General features: G+C 47.0%; 1 protein-coding gene across 4 annotated transcripts in view; it reads right to left on the bottom strand.

Annotated features, from left to right (window-relative positions):
* LOC119446839 (RNA-binding protein Musashi homolog Rbp6) overlaps positions 1–16,904 on the bottom strand; it is a 648,548-nt gene that overhangs the window by 253,728 nt on the left and 377,916 nt on the right. For all 4 annotated transcript variants that reach the window (XM_037711402.2, XM_049664456.1, XM_037711403.2 and 1 more), the window contains one exon: positions 1,246–1,294. In XM_037711402.2, the coding sequence (XP_037567330.1) occupies positions 1,246–1,294 (49 nt within the window). The remainder of the gene's footprint in view (positions 1–1,245; positions 1,295–16,904) is intronic.

Raw genomic sequence — 16,904 nt, 5'->3', positions numbered from 1 at the left:
TTTGGACAGAGACATATTGTCACATTAGGGCAGACATCTTGACGATGGCCAAGCTGCCGACACCTCGCACACGCCTCCACTTTTTGCCGATATGGTCGGCAGCGGAGGTCTGTGCGGAGGTAATCAATATAGAAGGGGACCTTTGAGCCTTCGAAAGTGACCAGGATGGAGTCCGTGGAGCCCATTCTTCGAGCAGCTAGTATCTTGATTGTTGGATTAGAGTCTCGAAGTTTAACCAGCACGTTCCCCTCCACCAGGGAGGCCGGCAGCTTGATGATGCCCCTACACGAATTTTTGGGGTCTGCCACGTGCGTGGAGACCTCGTAGCTCTTGTCCATGATGGTGAGGGTGGCAATCTTCAAGTAGCGATCAGCTCTGTCCATGCAGGGGGTGCTTATGATGATTGTGTTGTTAATCTCGTTGGCCCGGAGTCGATCTAGCGATGTTGCAGCCGCGGAAAGGCCTGTGGACTTGATGACGATGTCCCGGAGAGAGACTGGGTGTATGTTAGCGCAGTTGACACCACCATGCACACGAAGAATGATTTTGTATTCAGCGGCAGGGAGTGGAGGAGGACGAGGCAGATTGTGGCTTACTTGCGGCCGAGTTTTGAGGGTGCTTGGCGAAGTGGGCGAAGGCCTCTTGGTGTCAGAGTAAACAAATTTCTCACGCCAATCGATGATCTCTTCTGGAGTCATGTCGACAGCATCGACGACGTCGTCTTGGCTCATGCCTGCTGCAGCTGCTACCGCCGACGCACACTGCCGGCTCTGCACGGCAGGGGCGCGGGGGTGCGGATGTTGCAAAGAATCGGCGATGAATTTAAGATGGCAGGTCCGATTTCCGCTGAAGAGGTGTCGTTCGACAGCGGAAGACTTACAGCACCAGTGGTCCAAAAATCACAAAAGTCGAGGCAATAATTTGGACACAACACAAGAAAAAAGACGGAGCCGATGCATCACCAGGAGCGAAAGGTAGCTTCGTCGTCGTCCAAAAAATCACTCTATATTTCTGACACATCTCTACATGCTCAACTTAAGGCGCTCATTGGCACGCTTACAAAATTTTAAAGTTTTAAGTGTCTATGATGTAGTACGTGAGAACGGCACCAAGAAAACCGAACTGTTGCCCGTTCGTCTGTATATCCTTTTGGCCAGGCTAATGAAATAATTAAGTTGGGCTGTTAAAAGACAGCCGCATATGTAAAGGCAAGAACACATCAAAAACATATTCAACATAACTTACCCCGGTGCCTGTTGGTCTGCTTGTCGAACATCAGCATCGCATCTTCTATCTGCAAGGTAAACGGAGAAAAAACAGTATGTGTAAAGTTTGTTGTTATATGACAAGACGCGTACAGGCTGAGTCACACATACTTAACGATCATAAGGCAGGTATCTGTATTTTGTTTAACAGCGAAGCTGTTTCAGTCAGGCGTAATATATGGTTCGTATCAAGAAATAAACTTTCTTGCCGAGGCGGGATTCGAACCCGAGCGTCGTAACCACTAGGCTACACAGCCACGCCTGCAGATCATGCATTTATGCGAACCATATGATTGCGTTCGAGCGTCTTCGTCCACAGCTGGCGCGTTCGCACGCTCGTGCTCTGCGAGGTTTTGCGCGCTATGGGAGCGAGAGAAGGACGCATTCACGGAGCGGGTCTGCTGGAACGCGTTGTCGACATTGCAACGCGGTGTCGGTGTTGCAAGCTACGCTATGCAACGCGCAGTGACGGCCGTAAGTCCGAGACGTGCGAAATGAAATTATCATCATCAAAAGATGAAAAGCTCGCGCGCACTTCCGGAAAATGCTGGGTAACGATCGCCCAGCTCCGTTGTTTCAAGCGTTGCGCGGCCGAGTGCAAGGTTAAGCGTTTTTTTCCCTTACTGATTTAGCCGTCAATTAAATTCGTGGAAACGTTTTTCAAAGGAGATACGACGTGCCATTTTAGGATAAGTACTAATGGTTGCTTGCGACGTTCACATAAACGTCCGCATATTATATACACAAATACGCACTCCGCGATTGTGGCGCCAATTCATTCATGATTGGTAGTGCAAAAGGAGACATTTCGATACAGAAGAAGCGCTTGCATCCCACATTATGTTTAAGTGTCTCTCTTTTCGCTACCAATCATTAGCGCAATACCAACTTGCCCAGTATTTTATGTTGCGAATTCATTTCATGAAATTACCTGTGTAATACCCAGACACAATTCCACACCAAGAAAAATTAAAACAACTTGGCCACCTTTATTTCCGGCCGTGGAAAAGTACATTCATCCCAAAAAACAAAGAAATGTTATTTCATAAGCGTAATTAGAAAATATATTGCTGAGCTGTCCACACCTGAAGGTTCACTTCTTCGTGCCAAAACGAAACTTCTGTTCCTACGAAACTTCCGTTAAGTTTACTGCGCTCAAAAGTCAGCATGTTGAGGCATCACACTTGACCTAGCACATGCAAGACGCTGGACATTGCAGGATTAAATAAAATAATTATGGGGTTTTACGTGCCAAAACAACCATCTGATCATGAGGCACGCCGTAGTGGGAGACTCCGGAGTAGCTTCGACCACCCAGGGTTCTTTAGCGTGCACCTAAATCTAAGCACACGGGTGCCTTTGCATTAAAGGAATACATTGCTTCTACGTTTCCACTACATAGCGACATAGATGAATGTGGGCCATAAAAATTGCAAGGTAAATTCAAAGGGACCCAAATATCGCATACGACGTGGGTGAGAAAAGGAACCGAAGAAGTGCACGGGCAGATAATGTGCTCCATACACGCGTGACGCTCGCGAGAATGAAGTTGCACTCGGCCAGAGCCACGTTGTCCGAGCTGGGGCGCTGTGATAAATGACCGCGTAACAACGGGGATCCACGGGCGAGTTTGCAATCGCGGCACGACAGGAAGACTGATCCTCGCGCCGAGCGAGACGCCACCTCGGTGTTGCCAACGAGGCCCACCACACGGGCTTTCTTCGTGCACAGCTTCGCGCACTGAGGCCTCAGAACGCACTTTTTTCTGCAAGATCGCCGCGCCTTCTGTCAACTCCTTATCAAAAGGAATAAAAAAAGTTACGCAGATCAAGCGCACATGCTGGAATATGTGTGAAGCGATGCTTTGGTGATTCGTGATGCCTATTTGATGCTACACAAAGACTGGTTTGGTTTGGTTTGAATTAATCAATTTTATGTGAGAATCGTACTGGGACATGCCCATTCTCGAGGAAAGGCCAATAATGGGCGCACACCGAGTGCGAACGCTGAGTGGATCAAAGAAAACAAAGTAAACCGAAGAATTCGTTAAATAGAATTCGCCGTTATGTTTACAGATCGGTGCTCTTTAGAGATGCCTGGTTCAGGTTATATGCAGGAAGTTGTTTCTTGGTTACGGAAAAGAAAGGTGGGCATACTTGGTCAGCATACAAGGGTTATATAACCCAGCTCTCGGGTATTCTCACATGACCTTTGTATATATATCCACGAATATATCGGGCGAGATGGCGACTGACCCAACACCTAGGCAGCCACGCCAAACCCGGGAAAGCCAGCAAAAAAAAAAAAAAAAAAAAAGCTTCGCTTCAAAAAACGTGCTGAGCACAGCATTCCGTGCCCATTTTGTCCCTATAAAAGCAATAGGTAAACATAGAGCCACAGCGAAGTTTATGAATGAAATCGACACCAAGTTCAATGCAGCCATGCATTCCCACCTTTCTCGTCCTTTATGAAGAAAATTTATCAACAACAGAGAAAGAGAAGAAGAAAAAAAAACCCTTATGAGCGATTTTACTTTAGAGGCTAAATTTTCAGCTTATCATGAATGTGGATATTTGATAAGGGACGTCCCTCAATATCCTCGAGGTGCTGACGAGAAAATTCTGTGGCCGAACCTTTTCTCCCATAAGTGCCATTCGCCAGTCGCCCTCGCTAACGATGTGTCCAGCATCAGGATTCACTGGAATACGAACAAGCGTAAGAGTTTTTTGTCAGTGTTGGTCCTGATGTTTGTGTTGAAGCTCGGTTTGTTAGCGAATGGTTGCAGTGGAGCTCGTCCATTCGCCAAAAGAGCTATCTATATTGACAGCCTGCCTCCTTGCCAACGCCCAGCACCTGGGCCCGTATTCACAAAGTGCTCTTACACTAGAATTATTCTTAAGAAAAAAAATCTAGTCAATCCTGAGGCTGGACATAATAATAATGAAGGCGGCCAGCCAGTCGCATAGTGCACGACCGAACAAAGAACGTTGTGAATTCGGCCTCTGGTTCACCATGCAGTCAGAACCATACTGTAAAGCGTACTTTGCCTCATGCATGCTCCCACAAAGGAGAAGCCAATCGAATGAAGGATGTAAACGACAACAGGGATAACTTATTCAGGACGTGGATAACAGAGAAAGAATACTCGATGTGATGTTCCGTAATGTATAAAATGTATGACATAATTTTGCACTGATGAAGGTCTAGTTCAGGGTAGTGAAGCATATATAACTCAAAAATAGCTGAGAGGCCAGAGGTTTCCTGTTAGAGTTGCGCAGGCCGAGAAAAAGATTAAAATCATAAAGTCACGCTTTCTTTTTTACTCTCTCCTGCTCCAATTACGAGAATTCGAATTTTGAGACAGTGAGAGATGAAGATTTACAAATGTGGAGAACCAATCTGTTTTCAAATGTAGCCGCTTAATCAAGCAAAGCATAGCCATAACACGTGAGAAAAGGAAGTAAATGGTCTTTTTTGCCGCACTGTGCTATTCGTTTCACCCAATTTGATTTTGTCCTAGCGCTGTAAAGATGGCCTAACAGGCGACGGTGAGCAGACGACAGGGTACCCTAATTAGAGCAAGCACCACTGCGGCGGCGGGGAGGAGAAGCTCAGCCCACGGCCTCGCGAAAATTATAGGTCCCATCACGCGGCCTTGCAGGCCGGGCGCCCCCTAATCGCGTTTGCCGTTAGCGCCCGGCACACCGACGAAGCTGCCATCACAAACGGCCCTGCATTCTGATATCTGCATTCGAAGAAACTGCCCTCCGCCCTGTGTTCGCCGCCTCGTGGATCTTGGAAAGCGCCGCCTACCGTCGAGAAAACGAGAGCACAGATAAGGAGGATGGTCTTTCGGCAGGCTGTGGCTACTCGGCCGCTTTGGGGACACTTTCGCTCCACATCCAGAGCACGCAAAAATATGGCTCTTCCTTGGCGCTCGAACTGCGACAAAATGGTACGCAACGTGAAGTAGCACTTTTGGTTGGGGCCAGACATCACGCATTCAACATGCGTGGCAGCTCTACACATTCCGTCCGTGTGCTGCGCCATCTATCCGGCTCGCCGTCTCCTGTAAAACGAATGCCGCAAAAGAAGCGCAAAATACACGAGCGACGCAGAGCTACTCGTACTTCGTTAAATTCAAACCGACAAAGTTTGACTATTTCGCGGGGATGTGCAGCGTTTCACGTTATGCTGCATTGGCAGTGTGTCGTGCCCATAGGAACATTCTCTGCGAGAGAATGAACGCCAAATCCTCACACCGTTGCGGTAATCTGACGCGATTGATTGGCCGTCACGACTCCACTCTCCCAAGTGTCCGATGGGTTCGACTCGACAACCTAGCTGTTTGTTGACCAACGGCAGTATATGCTTCACCGGAGCGCGTGAAAATTCCAGGTTTTCCTTGAGTACGTCCTTGGTATTATTTTTTATTTTTATTGTTTTTACAATTATTATTATTATTATTATTATTATTATTATTATTATTATTATTATTATTATTATTATTATTGTTGTTGTTGTTGTTGTTGTTGTTGTTGTTGTTGTTGTTGTTGTTGTTGTTGTTGTTGTTGTTGTTGTTGTTGTTGTTGTTGTTGTTGTTGTTGTTGTTCTTGTTGTTGTTGTTTTCGCCTGCTCGACTGTAGAGGAGTAGAAGTCCAAGCAGTCGCGGATTCTTTTGCTGCTGATTTCTCATCCTTATATAAAGCTTCAGGTTTCAACGCTGGTTTCAATCACCAGCCCACTATGGTTCCTACATTTAGCGATGTGTTGTACGATGAAAGGCTCATTAGCGAATGCCTTAAGCGCTTGAAGCTTTCCCGATCCTGCGGCCCGGATTGCATCCCCTCCGCAATTCTAGAAGCTTACGGCAGTATATCTGCTCCAGCATTGACATCTATATTTAATAACTCCCTGAATACTTCCGCTTTCCCTCACATGTGGCAAACTGCTCGTGTTTTTCCTGTATTTAAATCTGGCTGTAAAACCGATGTCTCTAATTATCGCCCGATTTCTCTTCTCTGTGCCACGTCTAAGATCCTTGAGCTTGCTCTTCAAAACATTTTGTATTTTACTGTGAAGAACTCATTGATTCCGAATCAGCATGGAATTCTCACCGGCCACTCCACTATCACAAATCTCGCAGGTTTCATGACACAGATCTCCGCACCGGTAATTCAAAGGGGGGTAACTTGTACCGTTTACTGTGACCTCAGCAAAGCTTTTGATATAGTCAGCCACTCACTGCTTCTGATCAAGCTTACGCACTTTGGTGTTGACTAATGAATTATCAATCTCTTGCTCAGTTAATTATCTTCTTGATAGATCATATTATGTTAACGTTAATGGCCAATCGTCTTCTTCTAACACGGCAACTATTGCTCAGTATTATGAGCAATATTAGGATCAAGGATCAGTATTAGGAGCACTCCTTTTGTTAATTTTAGAGCGCAGCTCTTAGTAGCCCGTTACTGCGGGAGCGTCGGTTTCATCACTGGTAACCGAGCGAACGAGTACAGCGAAAGATGAGAGCGAACGCTGAGCGCCGCGAGGAATGAAAAAAGCATTGAGAGCGAAGAGGTGTGATGAGGAAAGCGGGGAGGAGAAGGTGCAGCAGAACTATGAGGCGGAAAGCGGAGGAGGAGGGTATGGCGAAAGCGTGAGAAGCGTAGTGCGGCGACGATGGCGCCTGAGTAGCGCACCTCCTCTGGGAGGTCTGTCGGCGGCGCCTGCTGTGAATCGCGCCCACGCATCACCCACGCGCTGGCTCTTCCGATCTCCAGACTAGCGAGGCAGTCGCGCCCAGCACACTTCACTCCGTTTGCAAAGTGCCGCACGAGTCAGATAGTCCGCGCCAGCCAATATATCGCGAAATGAAAACACGCTGCGCTCAAATTTCGTACTAGGCAGTATCATAATGGTCGGTGAACTTTTTTAAAATATTATTATTGACGTTTTTTGCGCTATTCGGAATTCTTCATTCCTTCTATATGACGATGCAGAAGATTTTTTAAGGAAATTTATACTGTTGATGACTGTCGCATCCTGGAGTCTAACCTGTTTTCTTTTTCTAAATGATCCAAAGATAATAACCTCACCTTGAATGCTGCTAAGTCCAAAGTCATGACTTTCACACGCAAGACAGCAAGCATTTCTTTTTCTTATTCTGTAGATTCTGTACCCTTGCGTAAGGTCTGGGAGATCAATGATCTTCGTGTACATTTAAGTGCGAAACACTTTAGGGGCCCGGGCGGTGGGCGTCCGTCGTGATAACGCTCCGCACATGTTCTCAAAACAGGTTCAAAACAAGTGAAAAATTGCTGAAAACCGGTTCAAAATAAACTAACATTATTCAGAATACTTTAAAACACACGGATAATCAAGCATTAAACGCATTAATTAGCAGAAACTCGTTAAAATCGGTTCCGAAATGACACTGATACCAGCGCAGCGCAAGAGAGGGCGCCACCACCCCACAAGCGCTCGATTTCTCCTCCCTCCAGCGCTATTCCTGCACCGGCGCATCACTGCTTCGCACTTAGAGGGCCCCTAAACCAGCTCAGATATTTTTTGAACATTTCAAGGAAACACGCGCATCGAGTTCAGAACACCGTCACGATCAATCATGTCAAACGCTGCAGCGGTACGGGCCACGGACGCGCCACAAAATGAAAAAAAAAAAAAACAATGCCGTCCTCCTCTCCTGGTCTTTCCGGTATCCCCAGTGGTCGTCACGATGTCAGCAGGGTGCATCTGGTGATGTCAGCAGCGGTGACGGTGCCGCATTGGTCGAACAAGAATCTACGACTTCCGGTTTGTCTGCTAGCAGGTACGCGCGCTCCCTGCTCTTCCTCGTCGTGTTGCTCGCTTGTGCGCTCTTGCGGATCTGTAATTACAGCCCGCAACGAAAGTGACAAATCGCTCGCGTTCCAACACACTCGTGCTTAGCGGTCTGATTAGCTGTGCGAACAGAGTGCGACAGTGTTGGCCTTTCCAGACGTGCGCGCAACACAGTGTCGTCGCATGAGCACGGGCTGGCAAGGCAGCAACAGCGGGTAGCCGAAAAGCGCTGAGTCCACGTCCCCGTTACCGGCACGGTAACTCGCCACATGCAATTTGCTATTTGGGGGCCGCCGTTCGACGGCGGTTTTCCTTGCGAACGGCGAGAATTCCTTGCCGTAGAGAGGATGAGACCGGGACGCGACTTTACAATTGCTAGTAGGTACAGCGGAGACTTCCGCTTAACACGTGTTGTCATGGCAATCGTGGAGCTCCTAGGTGCCTAAGGACATAATCGCTTAGGGACTTTTGAGGCACTGGTCTCCGCTGAGCGTGGCTATCTTAACTCCTGGACCGGGCGCAGCGACCTTGCCGAGCGCAGCTCCTACGTGCGTAAGGAGCGAATAGTTTAGGGCACGTTGAATGTCTGGCGGTGTCTGGCCTACGCCGGCCGCGCTTTATTATTGTAGCGTTTGTTCTAGTGGCGCAAATCCTTGCATTACTGGTGGTGTGGCATGAAGGCTTTTGATCTCGGTGAACTGTGGTGGTGTAAACAAGCGGATACTGCTCGCGTTTGTACCCCGGTGCCGCGGCGGAAGCCGCGGTGCCGGGCGCCGACGCGAAGCGGCGGTCGTTAGGGTGTTGCTACGCTGCGCTCCGCAACACCCCAAATAAAAAAAATACTGCGCCAGTCAAGTAGACTGCTCCCTCCCTGATAGTGAGATTATATTTGTATCACCAAAACAGTGATGCGTTTATTTAGGAATACCATCGTTTCTCTCTCACAGGCGCGGCTTCCGCCGCGGTACCGGGGTTCAAACGCGAGCAGTATCCACTTGTTTACACCACCACAGTTCACCGAGATCAAAAGCCGTCATGCCACACCACTACTGCAAGGATTTCCGCCACTAGAAAAAACGCTACAATAATAAAGCACGGCCGGCAACGCGCCCTAAACGATTCGCTCCCTACGCACGTAGGAGCTGCGCTCGGCAAGGTCGCTGCGCCCGGTCCCGGAGATAAGAAAGCCACGCTCAGTAACTAGCAGCCGCTGCACGGCCGTGCACACCAGTGCCTCAAAAGTCCCTAAGCGATTATGTCCCTAGGCACCTAAGAGCTCCACGATTGCCATGACAACACGTGTTAAGCGGAAGTCACATGACCCGCAGTGGCATGCCCCCGCTGTACCTACTAGCAATTAAAAAGTCGCGACCGGGACCCATTTGTGCGGTATAGCCTCACTGCCACCGATCGCTCGACGGCGCCGATATCGTCGCTAGGCCTTTTCCGGTTCACTTCAAAGCTAAAACGGACGGCGCTTCCGAATGAATTACCGACGCTCACAAGCGGCAATATTTTCTTACCATTGTTATCGCTCTTCGCAGTAATTGTACACAAAGAAGAAAATACGCTTATACTAGCGGCGCCGTCGGCCACGACGCGAGAACAGCCGAGCCGGTCGGCTCCCGTTGGTAGCCGTGCACTGCAGCTGAGCTCGACAAGTATCGAAGCTCTTGTTCATGTTTAACGTTTGACAGTGGATATCGTTCTTCATGAAATGTACAATATTTACGCATCACGTTATCTAGGGAAATTTATTTCGCTTTCGCGAAGTTGCCGCCGATGCTTTCGTCGCCGGTGGCGGAGGCGCGCAGCTTCGCTGTCGTCGATTGGCCCGTTGATCGTGCTGCGGGCGGTGCGCCGTCCGAACTGCCGTCTACTTCAGACACCTCTCACGCGGCAGCCGTTCTACGGCACTGGGGGCTGGTTCGCCGTCAGTATATTTGCCGCTAGCGTGGACGCGCCTTAAATGGAAGTGGACAAGTGTTTTGAGAAGCGCGTTGGCGATGACGTATGTCACGTGACATTCAGAGCAGCACTCGGCGAGGAGGAGAGACCAGCCGACGAGGAGAGTATATAGCGAAGGAAAGAGCGTAACGAGCGAGGGCCGTGTTTCGATCATCAAACGCGTGTAACTCCGCTATTACGGTACCATTTCGAAAAATTCTCGCGGCTACGTGTTCGTTGTAGACTCGTGCACAACTGCAGCACCACAACTAAATTTCGACCTGTGGGTGGTTTAGGGGCCCTTTAACCAGGTTTCACGTTAGTAGAGCTGCATTAGCGCTGGATTTGAGCAGAATTGGAGCTACGTTGAGCACTCAATTTGAGCAGGATTTTAGCTGGATTGGAACTGCATTTGAGCTACATTCTGCAACTGCACGGAGTTACCACAAGAAATGGTTGCGCGGTGCAACCATTTCGCGTGAGTTTCGCGCAACGCGCCCGTTTCGCTTCTCTCTCGTCCGTCTGCTGAGGACTTCGAGCGTAACTTTTATTGCGACAGCAATTATATGGACACTTCAACCGGATTTCTGCCGTCGCCGTCACCGTGAGGTTCCCCATAGATAAAATCTTCGCCACGCGCCGTATGCCCGAGCGGAAGCGTGCGGGGACGCGCGCTATCACGGAGAGCGAACGCACTCAATCTCCCACGCGCAAGCAAGGAAGCGGGAAGCCAGCGCCGGAGGGAGCGGGGGGGGGCACTTCCGCTCTGCCAACAACCGCGCTCGTCGCTCGCTCGCACCGTCTCTTATCTCCACACGGCTCTGACCTTTATGCGCCGTGCATTCGCCGCTCAGTTTCCGTTGAAGCGATAGACCGCACGTACCTTCGCCCGCTGCGGCGTATGCTTGCTGCCAGCGTTTTGACAGTCGTTGTCTGCAGTCATTCAGTGTGATCTATTCGTGTTTGTTTGTGCGCGCTCACACCACGCTTGTTCATTCAGTTAGTAATAGTCGGGCCACATTTTCCAACGCACGCTACACATGCAATGCTGCCCGGATCGGCAGTGCAGCGCTACAGGTGTGTCCCTTCGCACGCGCTGCCCACAGGAAGCGCTTCTCATCAACACCACCATTTCACACGCGCCTTCTCGTGGTCATCGAGTCTCTCTTCATGTCGGTCTACTTACGCCGCAGCACACCTGCTTACTTAATCAGCTCATGTTTACTACAATTCATATTGCTACCAAAGCCGCTCACCTTACTTCGTGTGACATTGCTGTGTTGCTATCGCATTCATTGCTTCGCCCTTAGGGCGAAACTGTGACATTTTTGATAAACCTTACACTTTTCAGCTCACAATAAACGTGTTGCAATGCAGGGTAAGCGCTCTCGTGGCTCTGTTGAGAGAATTCAATTCTCCTACACCGTTCTGCAATTTGTACACAGTAATCTGCGTTCCTCAAATCGAATACGCGTCGGTCGTCTGGAATGACATTTCTAGATCCAACAGTGAAATTATAGATCAGGTCCAGAAAAAATGACGAAGCATATATCTTCCCCGCTTTGCTAACACGGACGCTTGACCTTGTTCTAACACTGCTGAATTATTGCCATCGGCCTTACCTCCCTGCCGACCTTACTTCCCTGCCAATCAAGCTGACCTGTTACTTTCAAACTCCTTCACGCTAGCCTTACCTTCCCCGAACTCCTCCGGTGTATCATATTTCGTATTCCGCGCAAGATCACGAGAGAACATGGACCTTTCCATGTTTGTCATCACCAACACTCCACCGTACACGTGTACTGAGTCTTTACAACGCTTACTTTTATAATCTTGATGTTTTTTATACCTCGCTGTAATTGTTCTTTTCGAGGTTCGCGTTGTTGTGTCATAGTTTGACATATTGTTCAATTGCCCTTCTCCTCCTTTTACTTTTGTATTCACGTTGCACCTTCTTGTCTGAACCTTCTTTTCAAGACTGTTTTTTTTATTGTTTGGTTTTCTTTCATTATATTTCTCTGCCGAGCTATTCTTTTTTTTTAATGTATGCGTTTGCCAGCAGTAAGACATCATGGTTGTTCCTGGGTACGAGATCAATAATTGATTATTATTATTATTATTATTATTATTATTATTATTATTATTATTATTATTATAATCATCATTATCATCATCATCAGTAGTAGTAGTAGTAGTAGTAGTAGTAGTAGTAGTAGTAGTATCGGCAGCAAAGCTATGTTACGCTGTGTAATGTACACGTAACAGGAATACGAAACTACGTTGTGCGTACAGAGGCGAGAGATGCCCGCAAACCGATGAGTGGGAAATAAGAAATGTATTGGCCGCGAGGTCGAATGGCCTCACGATGTGACGGATACTGGCTGCTGCACCATTCACAGTGTGGATGGCGTCGTGTCGCATCGTCTGCCAGTCACTACGTCCTTACGCGGGCGAATACGGCGTGCATGTTCTCTAAAGACTGTTTCGTTGTTGTAGAGCAGCTGTAAATTCTGGTATGCACTTTTGCAGGATGTGCGGAAGTATTTTGCCTTGCGCTGTAATAACATTTGTGAACGCACGTGTCGTGCACGCAATGTGTGATCGTCGCACCCTAGCTCCGTTCGCTACGATCGTATCAATTTTGTTGCACTTTTGTGTTCCGAGCCCAAAACAAAAATAATTTGACGTCGTTTGAAACAAACCAAGTGCTCGCACGGTGATGTCAGTGTAGAGCTTTAGCGGCTCTTTGTCGCGGTGTGCTTCATTTCGCAATTTATGTTAAACCACCAAACATGAACGAGGTACCATGTAGATCCCTCAGCAGAAAAAGAAGAAAACAAAAACGAAAAAGAGCCTTATGCACTGATATCATATCGCGGTCTTCACTTGGTCTTAATCATATACTCTCATGACTCTGGCTTAGCGGTTACGCGACCAATCTTATAGCTGTGCCTCAAGTGTCCTTTTATCACGTGGTTCTGATCCCCCTACGGAGAAATAGCTTTGCCTCGCAAGTTAATTGTGGCACTTTGGTACTTTGATTCTCTGCTACGAAAAAAAAAGCGATAATCGAGTATTACTTTACGGTCAAGTGTGACACGACATTCGCTAGAGCCATGGATGCAATAATACTGACTTGCCAGCGGCTATTATAATATGTTATTTAGAGCGTCGTTGTTGACTTGACGGAAAGCAGCAGCCATTATTGGCTTTTAAAACAATCTAATGCTCGATTTTTTTTCGCATTACTGTCGCACACGTTACCATGAAAGGACAGCTTTCCGCTTAAATGCAACGTTTTCATTGTTATTGCGATAAATATAACCACGTGTGAGGCAACATGGCGATCTCGTTAAGTTGCTGTCATTCACAGTCACGTAGCGTGCTTAACTTGCCTTAGTAAGAGCGAAACGCCATCGTGTACCTTTCAATGCGAGCCACCGACCGCCTATCCACACTACTAAAGGCGACAGTGCTGTCATCTATAGCTCGATCTCGTGGCTAATACGCACGATAGTTTTCGAAGCAGAAGTAAAGGTTATAATAAGAGCAGCATTAATGCTCACGTTTATTTTTCTGTGTAACTCTTTATTTTATGTAGCCGAGTGAGAACAAAAAAAAAAAAATGCAGTGCAAGAGAAAGCAAAATGCTTACAATTCAAAACAACCCCACCTTGCGGATACTATCCTTCCGGAATAAACGTATCAAAAAATGTTATTCGACAATAAATGGTCTCGAAGAAGAAGGCAGACTGAGAGTCTGTGCGAAAAAAAAAAACCGTTCGAAGTACGCTAAAAATTTTTTTTAAAAAAACACGAGACGTGTACGGATGGAGAAGACGCATAAGCACAAGACGAGACCTTTCTCGAAAGGAAAGAACCGAAATAAAACAGTCCGGGAGCGGAGGACGTCAGTACCGCGAACCACGGGAAAGTTTCAGGCGACACACTGAAAAAGGAAACTGAGAGTCAACGCTAGTCGCAAGTCGCCCGGCTTGCCATTACCATCGGTGCCTGTGCAAGAAAACTATGGAAGAAAAAAGAAAAAAAAAAGGGGGGGGGGGACAGAAGAAAGGAAATAGAAACGGTAAATGGAGTCCTGTCCCCTCCCCCCCCCCCCCCACACACACACACACACACACACGTTTCTTTTTGTATTTATTTAGGCCCATAGAGCCGAGCTGCCGCACGGTCGGTTGGGCATCGGCCAGTGGTCGGGAGGAGGGGACATCTCTTTCAGGTATAGTTCATTTCCACCGCCTCTCCCATAGCAGCGAAGCTATTGCGCTTTCTGACACGGGTTCGTTATTAATTACTATGATGGACGACATTCCGCAAAATGTGGCATCGGTGAATCTCCTCTGCGCTGGATTCCTTTTCCGCCCCTCTCTTCTCTCCCTCGTGTGTTTCCTGTTGCGAAAGAAGACGGGAGGGAACGCAGAACCGATTCCTCTGGCGATCTCACATTCTTGTTTTTTTCTCTCTATTTTTGAAGTAAATCCGCGTATGGGACAAGATAAAAGAAAAAAGAAATTGACAAGGAGACGAGAAGGAGGTGCACGCAGGGAACGTGCCGCGGATTGCCGACGACGCGAATCGCTGGGAATCGCTGCAGCTAAAGATTTAGTCAGATACCGAGAAAAAAAAAGATTGGGGAGGAATAACGTTGTCTCCCTCTTTCCTCCACTCGGACATTTTAAATGCCGCATCGCAATGTTTATATCCGCCATTTTCAACACGCGCATAAGTGCTTATACGCGAGTTGTCCTCTGCGCAGCGCGAGAGTTTTTTTTTTCTTTCGTTGTTCTTGCCTTTACTATCCGCGTAGGACAGACAAGAAACGACGCCCGCTTTGAAAGATGATCCCGGTGCTGCAGACTAATTCGGAAAAGCTGTCCCCGCGGCACGATATCAGACGTTGACGAAGCCGCGCGGCGGAAGCCCTGTGCGGGGAAAGACGTGTTGTCCTTCCCCGGTAGCCCCCCCCCCCCCCCCCCCCCCCCCCCTTCTTTTTTTGTTGCTGCTGTTATTTTCACCCAGCTGCTACAAAACAGCGGAGTGCTTTGCCGTGTTTCTTCCACCGCGACCTTCTTCCGTTCCCTTCTGCGACGTGCACTGTTCTTGCTGTTCGTCTGTATCCGCCACTCTTGAGTTACTTCAGTTACATTGCTCCATAAATGCTGTGTGGTGTGACGTTCAATGGGCTGCCTTGAACTTTATGTGAACGCACATGCGTTCGCACGTTCCAACATTTATATGCACTTCATTTTATTATTCGATCTCGTTTGTGCGTGCGTTTGTTTGAACCGGCCCATAATTGTTATGAACTGTTCGAATAAGACACAAAGAGTACGAAGAATCACCCATGAGCACAAGCTCTCCTACACACACACATCATCATAAATAAAGGCGGTATGAGCCTTTATATATATATATATATATATATATATATATATATATATATATATATATATACATACATATATACAGGGTGTTTCAGCGAACACTTTCAAAATTTATTTAAGGTTGCCTGTTGCAGATAGCCCAATTCTAGTTCATGAGCTGGTCTACTCGAAGAGGCGGACATTACTTTCACAAAAAATTGAAATGCATAATCGACTAATTAACAAAAATTTACTAATTAAGTTTTTAACTAATTACTTGAGGGCCCATATCGCAATTTATAAATTGTAGCTGTGGAGTTCGCAAGGCGGATCCACTTGGAACGAATTCTCTGGATGACACCAGTTTCGAGATATTAATTCCCGAACTTTGCGTAGAAATGCATTGGCGTTCCAGTTAGGTTCTTAACAAAGCGTCGCTTTATGCATTGAAGCACAAAATTAACTGGAACGTCAATGCATTTCTCCGCAAAGTTCGGGAATTAATATCTCGAAACTGGTGTCATCCAGAGAATTCGTTCCAAGTGGATCGCCTTGCGAACTCCACAGCTACAATTTTTAAATTGCGATATGGGCCCTCAAGTAATTAGTTAAAACTTAATTAGTAATTTTTTGTTAATTAGTCGATTATGCATTTCAATTTTTTGTGAAAGTAATGTCCGCCTCTTCGAGTAGACCAGCTCATGAACTAGAATTGGGCTATCTGCAACAGGCAACCTTAAATAAATTTTGAAAGTGTTCGCTGAAACACCCTGTATATATATATATATATATATATATATATATATATATATATATATATCGTAACTTTGTGCTTCAATGCATAAAACAGCGTTTTCCGCAAAAAGTTAAGTGGAACACCCATCCATTCAGTAGGACACTTTCAAAATTAACATCCCGAAACTGGTTCAGTCCTAAGAATTCGTTCCAAGTGGATACGCCTTGCGAACTCAGCGGCTATAATTAGTAGACTGAAAGATGTGCCGTAAAAAATTAATTAAAACGTTAATTAGCATAATTATTTTAATTATTCAATTAGGCGTTTCGATTTGTCGTGGAAGTAATGGCCGCCTCATCGAGTACTTTAGATCAAGGATTATAATTGTGCTATCTGTCAGAGGCAATTTAAAAAAAAAAAATTGGTGCAGCTAAAATGAAACACCCTGTATAAGATTGTTACGCGACAGCGTCTGGATCGTTAGCCACAATATTAGGGTACAGGAACAATCACTTCTCTTTTTTTGCATTAGAAGTCACAAACATTGTGTAACAAATAGGAAAGAAAGAAAGAAACGCAACCAAACAAAAACCAACACCACCAAACACCTCGGTCTGCTAGGTTGCACTCATGCATGCATTGTCTGAAAGAGTAAGGAAAATATCAGGAATTCGGCACGTCTGCGTCTGATGTTTAGGTGAATAATGAACCATGCAGCAGCCCGCCTCTTAA

Source organism: Dermacentor silvarum, chromosome 3 (genome assembly GCF_013339745.2).
Source record: "Dermacentor silvarum isolate Dsil-2018 chromosome 3, BIME_Dsil_1.4, whole genome shotgun sequence".
Classification (NCBI taxonomy): Eukaryota; Metazoa; Arthropoda; class Arachnida; order Ixodida; family Ixodidae; genus Dermacentor; species Dermacentor silvarum.
The sequence above is the reverse complement of the archived record's forward strand: the minus strand, read 5'-3'. Positions and strand labels throughout refer to the sequence as shown.